Source organism: Venturia canescens, chromosome 3 (assembly GCF_019457755.1).
Source record: "Venturia canescens isolate UGA chromosome 3, ASM1945775v1, whole genome shotgun sequence".
Classification (NCBI taxonomy): domain Eukaryota; kingdom Metazoa; phylum Arthropoda; class Insecta; order Hymenoptera; family Ichneumonidae; genus Venturia; species Venturia canescens.
Window position 1 is genome coordinate 2,873,437 of NC_057423.1, and position 24,832 is coordinate 2,898,268.

At 39.1% G+C, this 24,832-nt stretch overlaps 3 protein-coding genes, 1 non-coding gene and 1 pseudogene across 4 annotated transcripts; 1 reads left to right on the forward strand and 4 right to left on the reverse strand.

Annotated features, from left to right (window-relative positions):
- Positions 1-755: 755 nt before the first annotated feature.
- On the forward strand, positions 756-3,239 carry LOC122407893 (phospholipid phosphatase 5). Its single transcript, XM_043414365.1, has 6 exons — positions 756-976; positions 1,061-1,166; positions 1,253-1,400; positions 1,591-1,719; positions 2,717-2,887; positions 2,991-3,239. Exons 1-6 carry the CDS (start codon positions 894-896, stop codon positions 3,167-3,169), a joined length of 816 nt encoding a protein of 271 aa, XP_043270300.1. The 5' UTR covers positions 756-893; the 3' UTR covers positions 3,170-3,239.
- A 719-nt stretch (positions 3,240-3,958) lies between these two features.
- LOC122407595 (phenoloxidase-activating factor 2-like) lies at positions 3,959-11,675 on the reverse strand. The gene is made up of 6 exons (XM_043413917.1): positions 11,550-11,675; positions 6,702-7,113; positions 5,702-6,016; positions 5,193-5,461; positions 4,826-4,989; positions 3,959-4,557 (listed from the first exon to the last, which is right to left on the reverse strand). Exons 2-6 carry the CDS (start codon positions 7,076-7,078, stop codon positions 4,363-4,365), a joined length of 1,320 nt encoding a protein of 439 aa, XP_043269852.1. The 5' UTR covers positions 7,079-7,113; positions 11,550-11,675; the 3' UTR covers positions 3,959-4,362.
- Positions 11,676-13,930: 2,255 nt separating this feature from the next.
- Positions 13,931-14,002, reverse strand: TRNAH-GUG (transfer RNA histidin (anticodon GUG)). Its single transcript has one exon. It is a non-coding gene; the product is annotated as a tRNA-His (tRNA).
- Positions 14,003-14,834: 832 nt separating this feature from the next.
- LOC122407594 (phenoloxidase-activating factor 2-like) lies at positions 14,835-19,701 on the reverse strand. Its single transcript, XM_043413916.1, has 6 exons — positions 19,594-19,701; positions 16,861-17,282; positions 16,326-16,640; positions 15,896-16,164; positions 15,421-15,584; positions 14,835-15,245 (listed from the first exon to the last, which is right to left on the reverse strand). The coding sequence occupies exons 2-6, from the start codon at positions 17,238-17,240 to the stop codon at positions 15,051-15,053; spliced, it is 1,323 nt and encodes a 440-aa protein (XP_043269851.1). The 5' UTR covers positions 17,241-17,282; positions 19,594-19,701; the 3' UTR covers positions 14,835-15,050.
- A 1,488-nt stretch (positions 19,702-21,189) lies between these two features.
- On the reverse strand, positions 21,190-23,887 carry LOC122407949 (phenoloxidase-activating factor 2-like; annotated as a pseudogene).
- Between the last annotated feature and the right edge of the window lie 945 nt (positions 23,888-24,832).

The window sequence follows — 24,832 nt, forward strand, 5'->3', positions numbered from 1 at the left end:
AATTGTGCTGCTTTCTTTGAGAATTTGAATTTTGATCATCATTTTCGATTTTTATCGTCGAATTTTTTTGTGCTAACCTTGCATGGCAAGCAAATTTTCTTCATATTTATAATTAAAGAATTGCATAGTAAAACTGTGCAAAATATATCAATTATTTTTTTCGAATTGATGAAACTTTTGGTTATGAAATCACAATCAATAAATTTCTGAGGACTGCTGCTCCCAGGACTCGGCCCAGTAAGGCGGCGATGATAGTGGGGAGTGGGGAGAGCTCACGCTTGGGTTCCGCAGTGGGAATGGTGGGGAAAGCTATGCTAATGGTTGGCGGAGAAGAGTCCTGAGCCTGCATGAGCATCGGTCGGCATTGGCTGATGTTGCGTACTGTCGATGATCAGTTCCAACGAAAATGATAAAACAGAGAGTGTCGTACAAGAGCGTCGAAATTCCACTTGATCGACAGTGGATACAGAAAATCTAAAATTCAATACTTTCGAACAGTTTGGATTCACGACTCTTCCGTTCATTGAAGCTGATAATTATACACAATTTCTCGGGAATGAACTAATACTAGAAAATACTCCGCAACGTCAAAAAGGAATCGGAATAAAAAATTGACTATCAAAAATGGAAAAATGGTTCATTATTATTTTGAGAACTGTGTTATTGACAGTCGGTAACGGTTAGCAAGAAGAAAATTTAAATGGAGTAGAAATATACGTGTGTGCGGTCAATAATAATCGTGACAGGTTGAGCGGTTCACGGATACGGTTTCGAATGTAAAATATAATCATTGCACGTCGGTGATACGGCTGGACGGAGGCGTTATGCCACGTTCCGATATAGTTGTTAAGTTTTATTAATTTAAAATATAATTTTATTTAATAAAAAAAAGTATGACTATGGTACGTGGAATGAAAGTTCTCGCGAGTTTTTGGTTCGATGTTCTCTTTCGTATTGTTCTGGCAGTATTATTTGTGTGAGTTTTTACGATACCCCAATGTGTATCTGTGAAAAGGATAGCGAAAATTTTGTGGAAATTAAACATTTTTCCACCTTACAGGAAGCTGGAAACTGCTGAGCCATTTAACAGAAAAATTCACGAGAATGAATTGTGGCTATACAGAAACCCAATGATGGAATCATACGTTCCAACAACCATTTTATGGGTAAGTTTAAATATATTACAATCGACTCGTCTGTTCTGAGGTGTTAATCACATAATAATCAAAATCGATGTTGATAATATTTTCAGCCACTCGTATTTATCACACCTGCCGTAGTCATATTCATAACTTTCCTTATTAACAAAGATCGGACAGATTTTTGCCAAGCCAATCTCAGCGTAAGTTTAGCATTGGGATTAAATGGTGTTCTTACAGACATAATCAAACTTATTGTAGGTGGGTATGAAAATTTCTGTATTTTCTGATTAATTTATAATATTATATTGAAATGAAATTTTTTTTATGAGTTTCATTCTCTCCAGCATAGTCTCAGACTTGCAATCCATTTGCGTTCCAAGTAAAATTCTGTCCATTTAAAGCGATGAATAAAAATTAAAAAATTTATAAGCTTTTATTAATGTTACAGGAAGACCAAGACCAGATTTCTATTGGCGATGTTTTCCTGATGGCCGAGGAAACACAGCATTTGATTGCACCGGCGATCCCAACATCATAAGAGACGGAAGGAAATCGTTTCCCAGTGGACATTCTTCTTGTAAGATTGCAACATTCTGTGATTTTTGAATAAGCAAATGCAATCTTAACTTTTTATCTGTTTTCTGGAAGCTTATTCAACATCATCGACTAGTTCCAAGAGTACAGATTTTTAAAAAATACAAAACTTCATTTCGACAAGTTCTACTTTCGGAAAGAGTTTGAAAAAGTTTCACAAAAAAGCTTAAAATCTTTTATAATATTTCAGTTCTAATAATCAGTTCTATGTTTTTGTTGAAAATGCAAAGGCCGTAGGACGATAAGCATAGCCAATCATATTGGAAAACAATGAAAACCGATTTTGAACACTGAAAATTAATTACTTAATTACTAAATGTACGTGCATTAGGGTGTTTAAAAAAAAGCGATATTGATTTTCCTCTGAGCTCAAACGGAAATTGTTAGTACATTAAGAATATGTAATTTTCCCAACATTTTATATTTCTTAGAAAAGAATCTAAATAGTGCTTAAACCATTTTTCAATATTTTCCTGTTTTTTTTTTTTTTTTTTTTTTTCAAAAATCGCGAAGCGTAAATTTTTTTTTGCTCTCATAGCAGAGTGTTCCATGCACAATTTTGGAAAAAATAGCCATTTTCCAATGGTTATTATGAAAATTGTCGCCTATTTTTTTTCCTGAGTATAGCTTCATGTATCCAATTTTTTAAAATCGATATAGCTGTTGAGAAAAAATTTTCTTTCAATTTTCTTTAATTTCTCGATTTATAAGAAAACCCTTGATAGAGGTTTGAAACTTGCAGGACCATAATATCACATTAGTATCAACGTTCCATCGAAGATTAATCCAGATACCTTTCTGGGTCCGATTGGCGATGCTTATCATCCTATGGCCTTTGAATAGATACTCAAAAACAAAAGGTTAAAAAAAAATCGTTTCAGTTTTTCATCGGATTCAACGTATCATAATTTTGTCTGCACATAAATGTTATTTCAAAAATGTGTTTAAAATATGTCTCCTGTATATGTACGAATTTGCAGTTGCCTTTGCGAGTTTTGGTTTTGTCGCACTGTACTCAGCTGGAAAATTACACACATTTGGCATAGCGGGTAAAACGCAAACATGGAAACTGTTTATATTTATATGCACAATGAGCACAGCACTTGCGATTGCTCTGAGTCGAACGTGTGATTACCATCATCATTGGCAAGGTGCAAAAAAAAGAATTACGCCATTTTTGCAATATCATCAATTTACAGTCGTCGTCGCAACGACTTCAATTCGTTTAATATTTCGAATGCTTTTATTCAACAGACGTGGCCGTTGGATCAGCAATTGGAATATCAATAACTTATCTCTGCTACAGGCATTATTATCCACCACTGGATTCTCAATTTTGTCACAAGCCGTACACCACCGTTTTACGGCAAATTCAATCGGACAGAGAAAAAAAACCCATCCGCGAAAAAGATGACCAAATAAAGTGGATCTGAACGAATCTTGTCAATTAGCCGTCAATATGTACACATCATTCCAATAAATAATATATCATTTTTTAAATAATCATCATAGAAATCAATCAATTTTGATTCCTTTTTAAATTACGAACTCGTCAAGTTAAAAATTACACCACTGCTACGTTCGGAATTTCAATTTTGAGTCAACGGCTCTTAAGCTCGAATGAAACTTGCATAATAGTTCAGAATTTACAATTTTAGAATTACAAGACCGTCAAAAGTTATGAACTTTTGAAAAAAATACCGATTGACCGACCAATGGTTCGTCGTATATCAGTAATAACAGTTGATTTCATTCAAAATTTGAGAAGAATCATCAAGATTCAAAGGGAAATCTCATTTGTTGGATATCCGGATGATTTTTTTTTTTTTTTTTTTTTTTTTTTTTTTTCAATTTGTATACCGGGGTTGGGGAGCCGGACTCTCCATAACGGAACTACCGGCTAAAAACCCCACCCCCGGTCTCACCACCCCGGAACCACTTTCGCGTTACTTCGGGGTGGCGCTCTATCTCCCTCGACGCCCCTCGGGGCGTCCCGTCCTCCACGAAGGCCCGCTTGCGGCGGAGGACGACCTCGACAAAAAGGTCTACCTCCGCCCAAGCCCCTTCGTCCAGGAGCATAACCTCGACGATGTTATCCGGAGTTATCCTCCCTCCAATGGGGCCCTCCACACTCTCCATTCCTCGCATTCGAAGACCGTGTGTAGGGCATCAGGATATTCCGATGATGGACTGGACAAAAAATCGTAATGAAATATCAAAAATTCGTTCCAATGCTTTATTTTTTCCGTAGATAACACAGGTTTCCGTCCATACTGAAAATGAGTCAATTGTTCTTGAGCAATAAAGCGGTTCGTCAATGTTAAACGCAAAAATATACTCTTTTTGTAAAAAATAATAGACACATTTTTAATCTCATTGATTTTTGAAGGATAATTTCCTCTTTGAAGTGACCTATCATACTAAAAGTGACTTAATATCAAAATAAAATAGATGATCGCAGAGATGAGTTGTAAGAGAATGGCTCCGTCGTGGCAACAGGGACACAATAATTTTCGTTTTTCAAACTATCATAATCTTTTCATCAGGATCAAAAACTTAATATTTCAATTGAAAAAAATTATTTTCGTTATCATGTATGCCCGCGTTTTTTTTATTCAGTCTGCAATCAGTATGTGTATGTAAAGGTGTCTAAATTGTTGAATGCCATTTTCTCGTCGATCCATCTACGTGCACCGGCAACGTTCGCGTATACACCAGGAATCGCGTCACCGCATCCAATACCCCATGCTACGATTCCTGCTTGGGCGTATCGAGTCGGGTCACCCTTGATAGGGCACACCAAAGGACCGCCACCATCACCCTGGGAAAAGAGATATTACAGTGAATGAATAATGAATAAATTGCAATCGGGTTCCCGAAGCTGTTTGATTTTTTGAGAAAGCTCGTGAGCACTTATTGTTTATGCACTAGTCCGGTATTGCACGAACTTATGAAAATACTCTCAAAAACCGTTTTTGTGCATTTGAAACCAAATAGAGGGTCATGACCTCACAGGGGTTCAGCAGTTATGCTGTTCTAAGCAATAGTTACAAGTCAATTTCAGAGAATTTTGACATTTTGTTTCTTACCCTGCACGTGTCTTGTCCAAGTTTGCCACCTGCACACACGAAGCTCGAATCAAGCTTGAAATGATGGCCCAGACGAGTACGCCTAAGAGCAGTCTGGCAATCGTCATGGGGTACGATTGGAAGTTCGACTTTTTTCAAGATCACTTGATAGTGGCCAGCTTGACCTAAAAATTATTCAAATTTTCAATTTCATTAAGATATTTTCGATAGAAACACAGTCATGAGATGACTTTATCAAGGACGAACTTTAATACAATATTATTTTAATTCCAATTGCAACATATACTTTTTGTGTTTTCGTTCAAACGAAGAAAATTTTTTGCCCGACAAATTCAATTCCTTCTTTACGACGGAGATATTCACTCACCGAAAACGTCCTTGCCCCAACCCGTGGCGACACAGTTTGAGAAGTCAAATCGATCTTGAAGCTCGGGCAGACAAACGACGTCGACGTTTTCAGCAAAGTTGAAAGGTTGCGAGAGAATTAAAATGGCAAAATCATTGAACAGCGATCCCGGGTTGAACTGCTCGTGGACGATTATTTTCGAGACGTCCCGATCCTGGTGAGGATAAATTTCGTTTTTCGTCTGAGTGTCCCATTCTCCGGCACGAACTTTCAGTTCATGAGGTTTTTTTCTGTCGAACAATTGCGAATAATTAGGATTTAGTTTCCTTTCGAATTTAACCTGGATCAATAAATAATAAGCAAAAATTGAATCTCCAAAATTTCTCGACAATCTTCGACAAGTTTGTGCGATTATTTTCATAAGCTCGTTTTTCCTTTCCCATTATTCTAACTTTCAAGACCATTTTTATATTCATTTTCTTTTTCCATCGTCCAATTATTCTTTGGTGTTAGCGAGTCGATTTTTTTACCCATTGACATAATGAGCCGCGGTGAGAATCGCTTGAGGATGAATGAGTGCACCACCGCAGTGATAAACGTTGAGCGGTTGTTTAGGGTTTTTCGGATCCATGTATTCTTCCCTCAGAACGGCGGCCATCCATGGGAACTCGCCGAATTGCGCTTCGTTGTCCTTGTCACCAGTGATGCGGAAACCAACGCCTTGAGAATTGCGCCGCCCGCAGCCGGTTCGCGGGGTCGGGCGAGGCGTTATTTTTTCGTTATCCGGAAGTCTGTCCGGAGCTTTGCAGCAAACGTCCAAATAGCTTTCGCACGGGCCTGAAACTCTGGACAGTTCGAACGTGCGTGAAGAAACAATAAAAAAAGCAGCGAATAAAGATCTCGCTGGATTAAAATAATTCCCATGACGGTGCAGTCGCGAGCAATCATTTCCCAAAGAGCTCCGTTCTATTTAAGGAGTTTCGGTACAAAAGTCTAAATGTTAAGAAATTGATCAAATTTGGTGATAATGTTCTTCAACATCAAGTGCGAAAACACAAATTTTTAAAAAATTTTCTTCTACTTAGTTATCGAGTAATTACGCATTAAAGCAGATTTCTTATGCCCGGAATGTATACCTATAAATATGGAAACGCTATGCTTATACACGTGAACTTTAGTGATCAATTACTCGATAACTGTGTAGAAGAAAAATCTTAAAAAATTTGTATAGTAAAATTTGGCACTAAAGAATATGTTCACCAAATTTTATAAAATTCTGAACTTTTTGAATTTTTTAATTTTTTTAGCATGGATTAGCATGGCAACATTGTATCGCCTGTACCGAAACTCCTTAAGTTTTGCAAATCTCCCGTTCACATTTTTTGCTCTTGCCAAAATCGAAAAGCCACGAGAAAAGGATTTTTTAATCGAATTAACGAGAGCCAGTGGAGCGAGGAACGGAGAGCGTCGCAGTCTTTGGAAAAAATTACCTGCGACGATTGATTTTCGGGGTTCGAAGAAGCGCCCAACCTTATATCGATGATTCCGCCGCCGTCGGTGACAATAGTTCCATTCGATTGGCACTGGAAGTACCTCACGCATTCGCAGTCATCGGGTTTAGCGACGTTACTCGGATTGTTCACGCCCAAATGTGTACCGTCATTGGAGTTCTGATTCGCTTGATTCTTCTTTTGTTCTTCCCTCAAAGATTGCTGAATCAAATATTCAAGACTTCCCGGTTCCGGAGCCGCAGTCGTGAGGCCGCCGCCGGCTCCGTCGACGACGGGGTTGAAAACGCTGTCGATCAAACTGTCGATACGAGGGTCGCTTGCCCCGGCAGCTGGATTCTGCGGGACAGCGAGACAACTCGCCACCAGTAGCCCCGACAGTATAGCCGCTCGCCACATCTTCCAATTCCGACTCGGAGTCGATGGGATTCGATCTATTGGCAAAATAATGAAAACAGGATAAATTAGTTACGAAAATGTGCTGATCATTTGACGGGAGGTCGAACAGACCGTTTCATTCATCGCGCTCTTTTATTCCACTTTGATTCGTTGATGTGTATTAAAAAAAAAAAATCATTCGGCTGATGATTTTCCTGTTCTCATAGCTTCATGCTTTCTTCAGTCGAATTTATGGAAATATTTAAACGCATTAAGAAATGATAAGCTATTTATTAAACGAAGTAATTGTCCCACCTCTTCGGCGGTATTTATATCCTTGAATATTTCCTGAAAGAATGGAGAGTTCGAAACCGGTAGGGAATAATCATAACAATGATAAAAGCGACGACGGTCATGCGGCGTCTGAGATCCGTCGAAGTACGACGAGTCGTCGTTCTCTCCGAGATTAACATACTGGAATCACGGCCTTCAAGTGCTCGAAGCTAGACTATATTCACACACACACACACGAGCGGCGAAAGATGGCTGTGCAATTAAAAATATCCTTTTTACGCAAGAGTACTCAACCCTCGTCACCGCTCGAGTGCCAATCAACACTTACGTTGGAATAAGAACAGTAAACGATCATCTCCGAAGCGGTATTCACAGGCATGCGACGTTCCAAGGTCTCGTTATGACTATATTTTCCTGTGCGATGTGTAACTGCAGCAACTTAATGCAAATTTCTGCCCATAAATGTTATAATTTGAAGTCTAATGGTCGTGTAAATTCATTCACGGAAATGTTGCCGACATCCGCGCCCATCTGCGATCGCGATAACTCGTACAATTAAAACGCCGGTTGTGTGTTCGATGGAAATAATAACACGTTGAATAACGAAATCACGCATGCGTAAGAAAATCTTCCCTCGACTGAGCTGGACTGAGCAAATTTGTTTACCGTCCGAAGAAACGCGCGGACTTTTGTGAGGTTAGGTTACACTTACAACCTCGAAACGAAGTTTATATTCCACACGTGAGACGAGCCAAGCGATCACCGAGTTAACAAATATATGTGTTATTTGGAATTTCCATCGCGTCATTACTCTACACCGGCAACGACAGATGTCTACACGGTCCTTCAAAAGTTTCGAAACAGTTAGTTAGAGACGAGGCCGTTTAAGGACTGTCGGACAACGAGGTACGAATATAACCTCAAAGAAAAATATGAAGCTCTCGTTTTCTGCATTCTTCGAGTTTATCAAGACCCGAGAAAGTGAATATTCGCATCTAAATGGCTTTCAGTGCATTGACTAACTCAATTTTTCGTGACAAAAATTGAATAAAAAAAGTGATGGAAATAAATAAACGAACGTCGAGGCAGTTTATATTAAAAATCACAACAAACTATAGATACGTTTTCGTCGAAAGTTTCCAGTTATCGCGAGTGAATAACATCACGCAGGAGCGTGTACTTTTTGTCAAAAGCTGTAGATTTGTGTAGCTTGTTTTTACCGAAGCAGGAGTTGGCTGATGGTTACATCGTAACGAGCTGGTCATTAAGCAAAGATTATCCTGTGGATGTTCGAAGTCAAGTGATCAATAACACGAATCTTGACATTCAGAACTAAACATCGAGTTGTGAATACATTTTTTTCGAACGACCCCGTCAAGAGATTTATTGAATTCAGTGAGTTGGCGAACGGTCAGAGATCGGGCGGAATGCAGACTACCAATTATTGTAGTGAATTAATTTTTCTGCACAACCGTTTCGAACATTTTTCTATTTTTAATGATCGAATTATGAGAATTGAGCAAACCCACGGATGTTTCGCTCTCGGATTCGGAAAAAAACAATAAATTCTCTGAACCGAGCTCAACGCTTTTGTGCGACGATTGACGCTAATTCCTCGGCTGTCAAATACAGGGAAACCCATTTGATTTCCACTTGAAAAGTAATTCCGCTGGTTTTGTGTGTTTGAAGCCTATTTCATAACACTAACTCAACAAATGGAGATTCTCTCGAGCATGAATGAGAAATTAACATCGTGTATTATGAGATTTGTTTTTGAATCGATAATTATCATTTGGACTCACGTCGTCATAAAAAATACCAAATAATTCAACAAAACCGCGAAATTTTCGATAAAAAATGACGGTTTTATAGCCAACTCGTACATATCACTGCGTTGGTGAGCTGCCGGCGAGGACCATTTTTCGTGGAGATTGTCGCATGAATATTTCAACATGACCTTGCCACACCAAGTACCAAAAACAGGTTTATTCAGCGTTTCGATTGACTCGATCAACTATAAATTGCAGTCTTCATCTTCGACGCGTCGTTGTAAGGAAAAATTTGTCAATTTGATATTTTTGACAAAAAATCCCCCTGAGATTTGACTTTCGAGTAAAATCGATTTCTAAACCGACTCGAGCTCCTTGTGCTTAGTGACTTGGTATCTGACGGTTAAAGCCTGGGAAAATTCACCTCCGGCTAATTTAAGGGAGCATTGGAAACACTAAATTTCCGACTTTCTGGATCCCAAATCCAAAGGTGAAAAATTACGACAATTTCATTCACAAAAACCTGTTTTTAGGCGTTGTCTCGAGACCTCTTTGTTTTTCAAACCTTAGTGAGCGGTGGATGCTTGGGCACTGACGTATCGATCCTGAACGTTTAAGGTATAACTGGATGGATAGCTCGACCAAAAATTATATCTGATTGGAATTTCCGTACTTCGTGATGCAATAAAAATCTGAAAAAATTCAACAACATTTCGAAAGCTATGAACAACAATTATCAATAATAATATTGCCCAAAAGTTAATAACAAATTGTTTAAACAATTAATTATTCAATAATTTTGCGGTGACTTATTGTTTTTTTTTTTTTTTTACGAATCAAATGTGTGTATTTTTCCAAATGCTCATGAATTTTTTCAGAATTTTCGTGGATTTTTGAAATTTCTTGAAAAAACGTGAAACAAATTTTGAAAAATTTGAATTTTGAATATGTTTTAGAAAACATATTTACCATCAGTTTTGAAAAGCCTCAAGGTTACTGGATCAAAAATGTACAAATAGAGCCACTTAATAAATTTAAAAAAGGGAATTTCAAAAATCCACGATAAATCTGAAAAAAATCATGAGCATTCAGAAAAATGCGCACATTCGATTTGTAAAAAAAACAAGGGTTTACTATAAAATTGTTAAAAAATTATTTATTTAAACAATTTATTAATAACTTTTGAGCAATATTATTATTGACAATTGTAGTTCATAACTTTCCAAATGCTGCTGAATTTTTTCACATTCCTATTACATCACGAAGTACGGAAATTCCAATCAGATACAATTTATCGGCTGGGCTATCCATCCAGTACTACCTTAAAATTGCTAATTTATATTTTCCACCCAATCGAAAAATGTTCTTCTCACCTAAAATCTCCTTATTCGTCGAAATTTAAAAATCCATTTCCAATGATTTTGAACTTATTTGATTTTTAATCGTAACGCGTTGATAGAAAATGTAGTAAGGAAGTTCGTCTCCACTGCGCACGTGTCTTAGCTTCAGTGCGGAAACGGTCCACGAGGATTGCACAATAAATATTATCTGTAAGCTGCTATGTATAGACCAGCTACGTAAAGAAGAAACGCAATAGGGTTCTGAAGCCATTTCGCGATAGACAGATTCCGATAACGAGGTGACATTGTGAGAGACAAATCTTTCGAGCCCGATGAACCAGCTCGATTTTTTCAGTTGCGATTAATCAAATCGACCAATATTCGTTCACAAAACAAAACAAAAGCCCAAAATTTATGAATTAAGTTTCCGAACCTGTCGTGCCAAATGCCATGAATTTCGTGACGTCGGAGTTTGCAGCGAGCCCAACGAAATGTTGTAAAAATGACTCCAACAATTCCAGTAATTCTCACGACGCTGAAGTTTCCAACGTTGGAGTCCAACGAAATGAACGAAAAAAACGTTTGTAATTCACCAATTTTTTATCTCACGAATCGTTGGTGCAGCTTGAAAAACTACGAATCGCAAATTTGCCAGGGAACAAAATAGAGGAATTACTGGAATTATTGGAGAGTTTTTTTCGATCATTTCGTTGGACTCCAACGTTGGAAACTTCAGCGTCATTAATTCTCCAATTTCGTTTCCTACCGAATTCGCAATTCTTAGTTCTTCAACCTACACCAATGATTCCGTCAAATGAAAAATAAGTGTATAACAAATTATGTTTTTTGTTAGATTCATCGGACTCCAACGTTGCAAGCTTCAGCGTCGTCGAATTATTCCCTTTTTTCACGAATTCAGGGATTGACATTGTAAACAAAAGCACGCTCCGATGAAAAGCACAGTAAATACATAACACGTCGCTTCAGCCCTGGAACCACCTTTTAACTATTTTTTAGCAGCAAAAAACTTAACGAATTCAAGGGACGAACGCAATAACGAAATATTCAGTCTGCTTTTAATTTACTCACAAAGTAATGACGAATCCCGCGTATCAGTTCGATCGTCCGATCCGTGCGTCTCCTCAGACTCGTGACTCCGTTGTGCACTAAGCGATACTACACTTTTCCCTACTCTTCCAACATTAAATACTCGTCGTTCTATCCCCTCTCAATCCCCCTCGTGTTTTACCTCCACTTTCTGTCTGGATGTCCCGGCTAAGCTGGCCACGAGAACACGGAGACCGTTGCCCCGTCCCTTTCCCCTTGGCCACTGGACTCCTCGTTGGATACTGGGAAAGTCCAAAAACTCAACAGGCCGGAATCGTTCTCGGCGGTATTACCGTTCGCAGTCGGATGTCCAGTGACCTTTGCAAAATTCTCGGGATTCTACGCATCACCCTTCGCCCTTGCCAGTGCAATGGCCTTGACCTCCGTGTTTACGTTCAATCGAACTCGGTTGACATGCGAAGTTGACGCGGTGCCAGTGTCTTGCCAACTTTTCTGTAAGATGAACAGCCGGGGGCTGATCGACGACGCGGTCGCCGGTTGCTTGCCGAGGAAAAAGGAGCGAATTTTATTTCGTCTTCCTCATCAAGTTTCGAGAACGCATTATACCTTCGGCTGGAAAAATCATTTTTTTCCCAGCCCCACGGCTTAAAAGCGTCATGCCAGCCCGAGGGCAAAACCAGGCAGGAGACGAGCTCGGAGCTGAATTATTCGACGTTATTCCCATTTTATAATTTATTATCAAGTTTACTTGGAATAATGGGACCATCACACGACGCTGAAGTTTCCAACGTTGGAGTCCAACGAAATGAACGAAAAAAGCGTTTGCAATTCGACAATTTTTTATTTAACGAATCGTTGGTGCAGCTTGAAAAACTACGAATCGCAAATTTGGCAGGGAACAAAATAGGAAAATTACTGGAATTATTGATGGAGAGTTTTTTTCGATCATTTCGTTGGACTCCAACGTTGGAAACTTCAGCGTCATGACCATCACTGGCTGCGGAGGCTGCAAAAAATAATGTTGTTTTATCGTGCAAATAGTTTGGAAACTTAAGTGAAGTGATCAAGGAACGTTGCACGATTTCTTTCGCTAATTTGAGAACAGTTGCGCTGCAATGAATCAAGAGACGAGCAGGAACGATTAGAGACTCGTTCTCAATAAAACGTTGAATAGTTGGAATAACTGCAGCGTTTAAGTTGAAGAAGCTCGTCGAGTGTGTTTTTTAACATCAGCGAGCTCGTGAGCAAGTTTTGCGTGAGTTATTTCAGAGCTACTGCGATGTCATCGCGATCGAAAAAAAACAGGCTTTGCCAAACAGTTTATCATTCGCGAGCGCATGCAATGCACGTATCTTCAACGCAGTGAATCTGCACAGTCTGCAAGTTCGCATGCAGCGTGCGTTTATATGCGATTTGAAGTTGTCGGAAAATCAGAAGAGCAGGACACAAAAGGTGTCTAATTTGTGCACCAATTAATCGGTATCATTGTTCAACGCGAATCACCGTTCCGGAACAATCACGCGGCAACGAAGAAATCCACGCTCATATGGCGAAAGAGAATGAGGCATCGGAACTATTGTGGCTGCGTACGTAAAAAAACTGCAGTCTCATCCGATCTGATCAATGCGGAACATAAAAGTGTCATCGAGGTTCATCATCCGGTCGAATCCAATGTCGTAGAGCAACGCGAAAAGGAATCGTTGCGGGAAAAATAATTTCGTCTCTGTGAAGAAATTTAATTTATTTGCCACTGAAGTTTAATGTCGATTTAAAATTTGCCATTTTTCAGCATACGGAATTCCACGTGCGGCCACGGACCAAAAAATATGGTCAAAATTGGGACTCTGAACCAGGGGCCAAGCTAAAGTTTCTCCCAAAACGTGGCTCCGAAGCGATGTCTTACACTCACGCGCCAGAAATGAAGCATAAACTGTCATACAGTCTCGAAAATCGTCAATATTCAAAATAACAAAAAACAATTTGGCTCACCGACAGATCCGGGAGGATATTGGCCGCAAAAGCGATTCTGCAGCGTTGCAGAAGTCACATGTTCACTCGATTTATCGACTCGTGACTGATCATTTATTTATTACATCGCCAATAATGTATTTGTAATTAATTGCACGATCACAAATCTCCGGACTGCAAAGGAGGCAGGGGGCAGCTCGTGCGCTCACAGAACCCGGGCTTGCGTGGCCGATCACCCTCAAAGAGATGCAAAGATGCGATCTTGGTTGAATCCGTAATTGATATTTTTGAGTTAATCGCCAGAATGAAGAATTGACGTATTTTATAAGGCAAGCTTCCAAGTAGAGGATCCAATAATCTCTCGGTCGCTTCGAAAACTTCGACTCGAAGGATCGATAAAAAAATAATCTTCCACCGTGACAATGTACTGACATTGCCGTGACCAGGATTCGAACCTGGGTTACTACGGCCACAACGTAGGGTCCTAACCACTAGACGATCACGGCTGTTGGAAGAAGTGAATGCAATGATCCAAATTATGTACAGCAGGTATTTTCAACGCTGGGAGTTACGGACTGACGCTGCACTTGGAATCTCCAGTGGATCGAACGGGTCGGGCAGTCCGCGTGGGACCGTCGCGGCGGGCGTTCGTTCCAGTTTAACCAAATTCTACGTTCTATCGTGGGCAATCGTTCAAATTCTGTTATTACGAAACACCCGGAATACGAGTGACGCACGATAGTCCGAGGAATCGAGAATGTGCAGAGTTTGAGGCACGAATCATTGGATTTTTGTTGGAAAACAAAAAATTCTAACGTTGGCGTTTCTGATGGAGAAATAAACTGGAAATATCGGTCTTCTTGAATCAAGAAGACCAAAAATAATATCAAGAACCCTGCAAGATTTTTTTCAAGCCGAATACGAAGCTCGAAGAGCCGAGACCAATTAAAAAACTCTGCCATGTACAAAACGACCAGAATCGTGCAGATAACGTCACGTTGAAAAATCATATCAGCCACTTCGACCTCTGACATTGATATCTCCGATCTAGAATAACTAGGTTGTGACGAAAAACAGAAACGATCGCGTTGCCACTGAGCGCGAAACGAAACTCGATGTATGTCGAAATTCAAAGTCTCTTCTGACGAAATTGAGCCACAAGTTTATTATTTGAGGAGACTGATTACCGGTGATTACAGAAATCATGGTTTTTATAGTATAATTATGGTTTTTAACGTATTTTCCTTTTTAATCTTTAATTTTTTTCAAATTTTGATAGGCTACGATGATCACTATTCAGGGTGTCCCATAAAAGCTCCCCGAGTTCCGAACACATGCTATCGTGCAGGTAAGCTTTTATTCGTTTTAGCGTAAAGTATTTTCTTTACATTTTAGGGTTAATGGATGGGATACCCGTGAGATGTTTGTCTCGTCGAAACATCGTTCGATGTTCTGCCACAAGCAGTTCCACTCTAAGGCTATATTTCAATTTTCGATAAAATCTTCTGTCAAAGTTTACGTAAAAAGCATCGAGATCGTCGATTTCGTTTACGATCAGTACGAGTACGTGAAGGTGTCTAAATTGTTGTACGCCATTTTCTCGTCGATCCATCGGCGTGCACCGGCAACGTTGGCGTATACGCCAGGAACGGCGTCATTGCATCCGATACCCCATGCTACGATGCCTGCCTGAGCGTATCGAGTCGGATCACCCTTAATAGGACACACCAAGGGACCGCCGCCGTCGCCCTGAAAAAAATGAACAAACTCAAATAGAGTGATTGCAAAGGGACGATTTCGCAATGCTGTCTTTCTGTCAAGCAATAATTATGCCATTGTAAATGAATCATGAATAGCCTTACAAATAAAGTAACTCAATTTCCGGAGTCTTTTTTTTTTTGGACGAACTGTAAGCGTTTCTTACCCTGCACGTGTCTTGCCCAACTTCGCCACCGGCACAGACGAAGCTCGAATCGAGGTTGAAGTGGTGACCCAGACGAGTACGCCTAAGAGCGGTCTGGCATTCGTCATAGGGGACGATTGGAAGCTCGACTTTTTTCAATATCGCTTGGTAGAGGCTAGCATGACCTAAGGGTTTGAAAATCGTCAAATTGTTTCTCTATTTTTGATAGATTCCCATTTATGCAATTATTGCAATGTCGAACTTTTTTAAATAATTTTATTTTTTATTAAATTAAAATGTTTAATTATTTAATAAATTAAATTAAATTATTAAATTAAAATTAAATTTTAAATAATCATTTATTTATATTGGAAGATCATAGAGACGAAGGAAAACTTTCAAATTCATTATTCTCGGCTGCTCGACTTGTGAGACTACCACAATGATTTGACGATCAAGTCACCCAATTCTTTCTCCAACGGAGATATTTTCTTACCGAAGACGCCCTTGCCCCATCCGGTAGCGAAACATCGCGAGTGGTCGAACCGATCGTGAAGCTCCGGTAAACAAACAACGTCGACATTCTCACCGAGGTTGAAGGGATGCGAGAGAATGAGAATGGCGAAGTCATTGAAAAGCGATTTCTCGTTGAATTGTTCGTGGATGATAATTTTCGAGACATCTCGATCCTGGTGAGGATAAATTTCGAATTTCGTCTGGGTGTCCCATTCTCCAGCACGAACTTTCAATTCATGGGGTTTTTTTCTGCCGAGCAAATGCAGTAGTTTTAATTCGAGTTTAACCCAGAAATTTAGCATTGATGAATAATTGTCAAGAGTCGTAATCCCAAGTATGCAAAAATTTGACAAAATCCGATGGTTTTTCAGACTTGAGTCGTTCGGTGGGAGCTGATGAATGCTTTTTACCCATTGACGTCGTGAGCTGAGGTGAGAACTGCTCGAGGATGCACGAGTGCGCCACCGCATTGAAAGGCCTCGGACGTTTCTCTGCCATTTCTCGAGTTGCCATTAGTTTTCCTCAGAACGGCAGCCATCCACGGGAATTCGCCGAACTTGGCTTCATTGTTGTGGTCGCCGGTGATGAGGAAACCAACGCCTTCGGGATTCCGTCGTCCGCAACCGTTTCGTGGCCTCGGAGCAGGCGTTACCACGTCATGGGGCGGTATTCTGTCGGAGGCCTTGCAGCAGGAATCCGAATAATGCTCGCACGAGCCAGAAACTCTAAAATATTCGAATGTGCGTGAAAATACCGAAGGAAAAAATGAAATCAAGATTCCCTCGAGCTGACTATCGAATTCCTGCCACGAGTTTCATCCGATTCTCGTTCAGTCGATTTCGAATGTTCGAAATCACGCGTGGAACGAGCCAAGAGGTGGAAAACCCCACGATCTTTGGGGCACGTCACTCGTGACAGTGCTTCGAGCGACGCGGCGCTGCGAACCTTATGTCGATGAGACCTTTGCCGTCGGTGATGATTGTCCCATTCGGATGGCACTGGTAGTAGGGTACGCATTCGCAGTCTTCTTGAGCGTAGTTTTTTGAATTTTGACTGCCCAAATAAGTTCCGCCGTTCGAGCCGTAATCTATTCTCAACTGTTTGTTCTGTTCGCGTTCCTCTTGGTCCTTCTGAAGCCAGTATTTGAGGCTCCCAGGCTCGGGAGTGGAGCTCGCGAGGCGACCGCCGTCACGGTTCGGCTCGAATACTTGGGTGAGCAAGCCGTCGACGTCGAGGCTGCTCCTGCCGGAAGGAGCTCCGTTCTGTGGGGCAGCGAGACAGCAACTCGCTACCAGTAACCCGGACAGTAAACCCAATCGCCGCATAGTCCAATCCCGAATCGCAATCGAAGCGATTTCAACTATAAGCTAACGTTGGAAATTAAAAACGATTTTTTGTCACGCGACTTTAAGATTTTACAACATTCGTTAAATCGGTCGAATCCTTATTCGCGAATGCGATTCGCAAAGTCTCCGAGCTCACCGATCATTCCTTCTCTCCTCCTCTGCGTTTATTTTTCTAGAAGAATCGTGGGCTCAAAAATAATAAACTAGTCGTAAGATAATGAAGGAGATAAACAATAATACAAACTTGAAATAAACACGAAATTGAGGACGGGGCTTAAGGAGTTTCGGTACAGAAGTCAAAATATTAAGAAATTGATCAAATTTAGTGATAATGTTCTTCAACATCAAGTGCGAAAACTCAAATTTTTTCAAAATTTTCTTCTACTTAGTTATCGAGTAATTACGCATTAAAGCAGATTTCTCATGCCCGGAATGTATACCTATATATATGGAAACGCTATGCTTATACACGTAAACTTTAGTGATCAATTACTCGATAACTGTGTAGAAGAAAAATCTTAAAAAATTTGTGTCGTCAAATTTGGCACTAAAGAATATGTTCACCAAATTTTATAAAATTCTGAACTTTTTGAATTTTTAAATTTTTTTAGCATGGATTAGCATGGCAACATTGTATCGCCTGTACCGAAACTCCTTAATCCTCGATGTACCTTTTTTATACAAGAAAAAGAAAAACACTACGCCAAAGTATACGAACACGGAAAAAAAATTTCACTAAAAACTACTATGGTGCCATAGAAGTAGGCTTCTATATCGGTAATATTTATTAATTCTTACGAACATGCATAGTCATTTTTTGTGAAGCGACTCGATGAAAATTGATGAGTGCGACGTCAAAATAAATACATCGGTACACCACGTGCATACCGGTATATTATCGTACAATCGCGAATGTAATTCTGTTATTTGCCATAGTAAATTTCTAAACACTTTGGCATATGATCGATGCTTGTGTTCGAGCTCCTCAAATTTTACTATGTTCAACTGTAAATTTAAATTGTGAAAACAGTACTAAGTATGGCAAACGGCATAATAATTCTACTTGACAGTTCATCATCGAGTCAGCATAAATTTCACAGCGTTTCCTCGGTGAACTGTGTTAGGAAAAATAGCACAGTTTAAACCTTTGTCACAGCAAAATGCGCAATTTAAAAATTTTCATTCAGAATTTACTTGGAAATTACAATGTTTTTGGTAAAAACATTCAAAATGGGCGATACAGAAGCCCAATACCATGGCAATATAATAATTCCTACTATCTTTTTCTCTCCGTGAACCAAAAGATAAATGAATAAAGAGCAAATTTTGAACTGAGCTGAAGTCAAAACTGATGGACAATAATGATGCGTCTATGGTAGAAGGAAGGACGTCACGGGCGGAGCGCTAATTCAACATTTACGTTGGAAAAAGCAGTGAACGATCATCTCCGAAAGTGTTCACTGGCATACGAGATTTCAAGGTTTCTCTAACTATATCTCGGCGTGACGCAACCGTTTAACGACTCCGCTGCCAACGTATATCCACCAAATGAATATTCCGAGTCCGTTACTTGTGTGAATTTCGATCGCGGTAATAGCGCCCACATCCAAGTCCATCTCATCCCGATTATTGCGACGTAATTAAATCACCGATTATGTGCTCAATGCAAATTACACACTGAATAACAAATCACTTGAGCGTAAGCCTCTCAGGTACGAACTGAAGCGAGCAAACTTGTTTACCGTGAAAGGAAACTCCAACTTTTGTGAAATAAGGTTTCATTTGTAACCTTGAGACGGAATTAACATTTTGGTTAGCAAATACGCGTCTTGGAATCGCGTTGGAACGCTCCAGTGGTTGGATCGGCATTCTGCGCCGACCCGTTCTGGACCCGATCGTTCGTTGCCTTCATTCAAACCGCGAATTTTCATGATTCAGTGGTTATGGACCTCTGACAAATGCTCAGGATGGTTTCGAGATTACTGAGGAGCGGTTTTACTCGCGAAGGACTACAGAAACGAATATATTTTCAGGCCAAATGTAAGATTTTTGAAAAAATCATGAAAATCGTGTTTCTTTCAAATGGAATAGTTGAACATTAACTTTGTTCCTTTCGAAATGGATGGAAACCTGAGAGAAAACTTCAGTTTCCAGGCAAGTTATTTCCCTCGTTTTTCCAACGAGGGCAGCTCGTGGAAATCCGAAAATCTCCAGGTTCGGCCCTGGCACGGTTTTTTTGTCGAGTAGAAAAAATCACTTATTTTCGGACAATGAAATTTTCACGATGTCCCACAGGAACGAGGATCGTTGTAAACACGATGTTTGTACTCACAAAAGGATTGCGAATCACGAGTTCGAGCGTGCGTTTCGTGCCTCTCCTGGCTGTGGTTCCCTTGTGCGATGAGCGAAACTGCCCTTTTTCTTACTAGACCAACGCTAAATACTCGTCGGTCTATCCCCTCTCAATCTCCCCGATTTACCTCCACTTTTTGTCTAGTTTCCTGTCTCAGCTACACTGGCCACCGGAATATCGACTCACTGCCCGTCCCTTTCTCCTTCTTCACTCCTACTCGCTCTCGGATACCGAGGAAAGCTCCAAAATCCTGGCGCGACAGAGAGGATGGCAAAGTCACTTACGAAAAGAGGTCGAAGTTGAATTTTTTCATCTGATTTTCATGTTTTTTCAACTGCTTATAAAATTCATAAATTTTTTAGATAAAACGAAGAATTCTTTGGAACTATGACGAAAGGGGCGTGCGATTGTTGTAAGGTTGATGGGTGACGGCTACTATATTTTTCGAAAATTTCAAAAGACGAAACATCCTTGAAAACAATAATTTTAATATTTTAGAAACATAATTGGTAAAGAGCCAACATTTTTATACAATTTTATTATTAAGATGATGGATCAGTCGGTAATCACACCTCGAATTTTTGAAATTGAAACTCTTTGACATCGTTCGTCCGATTAAAATAATAAAAATGTCATCGTACGCAGCACGATCACAAAAATCCGATGACATTTTTATTTTTTCGATCAGACGAACGATGTGGAAAAATTTTCTTTTCAAAATTTGCAGCTATCTCTCTCACACTCACGGTTGTGATTACCAACTGATCCATCATCTTAAATAAACGTTTGAAGAGTTCATTTTGACTAGCGTGGTGTAGCAGCTGCCGCTGCTGTTGATGTCACGCTGTCAGATTTTGTTTACAAATTTTATAGATTGGGAAGTGAGTTTACTGTCCAAAGTAGTATTGCAGTGGAGGAAAATGAAAAAATGAACGATCAATAAAAACTTTACCAGGATAAAAATCGTCGTTTTAGAAAAATTTACAAAAAAAAACGTGGCGAAGCTAACGAACGAGAAAATATGAACAAAAGGTCGAACTGCGTCACATGCGATCGTACATTGAATGCAGCGTTGTCAGACGTTACTGATCCATTTGTCGTGTAATCCGAATGATTTTTTATTAGATATTTTTTCATATTTCAGCCGATTTTCAATGGTAAGCTTTAAAAACTAAAATACTCATGTTTTCTTGAATATCCACGAAATACAACGATCGATTTTTTCTTGCGAAATCTTGGATATAACTAACGAAAAAATTCAATAACTTTTCATGTGTGTACGGCTTTCATATACCGGAGTGATAAGTGTCAGAGAAAAGTCGATATTCGATAATTAATTTGCTGCTAAACTACACGGTAACTAGCGTCGAAATTTTGCAAATCTATCCAGTACGTAATCATTTTTGCCTACCAAAAGTATCATCGCGTAATCTTGGATAGCGCATCTTCGATTTCGGAATCGTTGCAATCCCTTAATCGGGTTAAGAAACTTTCAATTTATTCAATTACAAAATCATCTTTGTGTAATAATACATATAAACAGCATAGCGCTCGCTATTTTAATCGAGTTTGCGATCAGTATGTGTGTACAGAGACGTTTAAATTGTTGCAAATCATTTTCTCGTCGATCCATGTACGAGCACCTGCAACGTTTGCGTATACACCAGGAACGACGCTGTTGCATCCAATACCCCATGATACGATTCCCACTTGAACGAGCTGGATCGTTCGGCAGGGGACAAACCAAAGGACCACCACCATCCCCCTCGGGAAAAAATATATAATCATAGTAGATGGATAGAAAATTAAACATACGCTCGCTTCTTTCGTGAAGAACAGTCTTGCTACAATTGAACAATCCTTGAGCCCTCAGCAATTTGATGAAAAATCGATTCATTTTTTGCAAATAGCGTTTGAGTTCATTATTATTACGATAACGGTTGAATTTTATTTTCATCAATTCTTTCCCCAATTTTTTGTTTTTTCGAAATCTTTACTTTCTGTTACTTTCTACCATTCTGTAATTTTTACTACTGAGCTAGTTTTTAAGCCACTTTCTATTTCTTTAATATTCCTTCTCTTTACTTGCACTATGATTTTATTTACTCGTACTATTATATAGTTCTACTTTTATATTTATTTTCATTTAGCGCGCATCACTGGAACTGTAAGATCTACTTTATTTTGTTTTTCTTCTATCTTATTCTTGTTATTTTTCTTTGCACACACCGTTTAAGTTTACTCTTATTCTACTTTGTTATATCATCATTGTATACTTTTATTTTTAGTTTTATTTTGTATAGTTTTGCTATTCAGCCATAACGATGGGACTGGGACCTCATTGTATCGATCCTTACACTTAGCCCGATGGATCATTTTCCGTGGCTTAAGGAAGTTCTACGAAAAATACATTAGATTTTATAATTCCAACAGCGCTTGAAATCGAGATATTCATTATTGAAAAATGATAGGTTAAACGTGGGCTCTTATGGAAGCTTTGAAAAAATTGCAAACTTCAACAATAAATATCTTAATTTCGAGACCGTGAATCATCGATTGCGCTAAAAGTTTAATTCGGTCTTAAGCTTTCCGTTTAAAAAATTTGATTGTGCAAAGTTGGAAAATAATTTTTCCATAAGACACGCTTGAACTTCCTTAACGAACTTCGATCAATCGATCGATCAATCAACTTTGCCAAAAATGGTTGGCATAAGATCGAGGGGGCTGTTCGTAATACGAAAAGTTGTCGAATTCCGAGTCACCGGTTCATTCAACTAAATCGCTGAATCTCCGTATAAATGAATCTCCAAATGTGACGAAATCAATTTTTATCGGTTAGTTCACACTTGATCATTTGATTTCGGTAAAATATTCTCTTTCGTCGAAATAATCAAATTGAGCATAAGCGATATTTGTCAAGATGAATGAACGAATTGGTTTGTTTGGATGGGATTTTGCTACAGGGACATTAATTTTCTTTGACTATACAAAAGTTTAGTCTCCTCGGACAATAACCTGTTTTGGGTACGATCCGGTTTCAGGTGATATTTCGATACCCGGGTGCGAGCTCATGCGTTATGTAAGCTTTCAGTTTCAAAACGGCAAAACAAGTTTTGATGATTTCTGATGGATTTTACGCACATTCGTTAGAAAGAAACTTAGCCGAAAAGGTGAAACGACAAATCTAATGAGAGCAGGTTCAATGCAAAAATCATTTTTTACGCAAAAAAACCATTTGCTTGACACCGAAGGCCATAAAAGCAGTTACAAGCTAATTTTGATAATGAAATTCGGTTCCTTACCTTGCACGTGTCCTGACCAAGTTCGCCACTGGCGCACACGAAACTGGAATCGAGCTTGAATAAATGCCCCAGACGGGTATTCCGGAGAGCAGTCTGGCAATCGTCGTGGGGTACGATTGGAAATTCGACTTTCTTTAAGATCGCTTGTCAGTGGCCATCTTTACCTGAAAGTTCGGAAGTTTCAAATTCATTTCATATTTTTTATAGTTCACGCTATTATTTCTCAACGACGAACTTTACCTTCAATTTTCTTCGAAAGTCTTATAAAAAGGAGGAAACTTTTAAATTTAAGTTTAAATTGAAAACATTGCTTTTGGTACTAAAGGTTTTCGATTTTCAAATCATTTTCCATTTGCAACATGCTTTTTTCTCTTTTCGTTCAAACGAAGATGATTTTTCGCTCGATAAATTCAGTTCCTTCGTTTTCAGCAAGCTCGAATGTCCCATTCTGCAGCACGAACTCTCGGTTCGTTGGGCCTTTTTCTGTGAAAAAACATTGAAAAATTTTAACTCAATTTTGGAAGTTTTTAAAAAGACTTGGAAACTCCGTCCCCGGTAGAGAATCTAGCAGCAAGTTCCCTGATCATTGCTTTCGCGACTTATTTTCTCGTCCATGCAATCATCCAAAGAAATGTCGTTCGAATTGGCGAGAGTTGAATTTTCAATATGAGAAATTTGTCAAATTTCAGCGATTATTTTAGTCATTTAGTTTTTTTCCATTCAATAATTCTTGAGTTTCGCCACGTATTTTATATTTATTTGCCATCATTCATTCTCTAATGACACGTCAAACGTAGAGAAGGATAAGCGAGTTCAGTTTTGCATAAAATCGATTCATCAATCATTGGTCAAAGTTGGATTTCCCGAAGGTAAATAATCGGTTTGTTTACCCAGTGAGCTGCAGTGAGAACTGCTCGAGCATGTACGAGTGAAGCTCCGCAATGAAAAACGTTCTCCGATTTACGATCCATCGAATCAAGTTTTTCTTTCCTGAAAACGGCGATTGTCCATGGGAACTCGCCAAATTGTGTCACGTCATTGCCACCTGCATTTGTCGGCCTTACGTCCGAAAGCTTGCAGCAAGAATGCACAGAAGGTGCGCACGGAATTGAAACTCTGAGTAGTTTGGATGTACATGAAAATACGAAAAAGTACCAAATCGAGGCGCGGTTGAACTCTCGACGCTCCAACTTCCGGAAATTTTAAGATTTATAACTAATTTTTTTTTTATAAATGGATTATCATAATAGCAAGGTTGGTATTGAATTTGGGAAATGTCGGTGGAGCGGTTTAAATTTTATGATTTTTGGAATTTTACGAAAATATGAGTTTTTCGAAAAATCCGCTTTAATTTTTGGATATTAATTTAGAAAAGTTAAAATTCGACAAATAAGTTAAAATTTTATTAAAAAAAAAATGAAAAGTAACAAATTGCTTTCTCAGGCTTTTAGAGCAATGCTTAAAGCTTTTTCTATGAGGAAGCCAAAATGAAAAGTATAGCACCTCATAAAGTAAGCTTTGAGCATCGTGCTTCTTGACCATCTTAAGGAAGCAATTTGGAAATTTCAATTTCCAGCATTTTTCATTAATTTTTCATAAGTTTACTGAAATTTTCATGTTCGACACTCTTTTACCATGGGCGAAATAACAATGATTTACAAACAAGGAAAAAAACTGGAAATATTTCTTGTTAGTGTTGTTCAGTTCTTCAGATGAGGCTAATAATTCTCTCGCTCTATATTTTCTAGCCGAAGGAAAACAGCATGATGAATATTTTCTCGGAAAACATGACTGAGACGCGCAAAAACGTCCACTAGAACTATCACCGATGCAATGATTCACAGACTGCCTAATGTCGATTATTGCACTTGGTTTGCAGTGAGTTGGAAAAACTATTGTGAAGGAAGAAAAGTTTA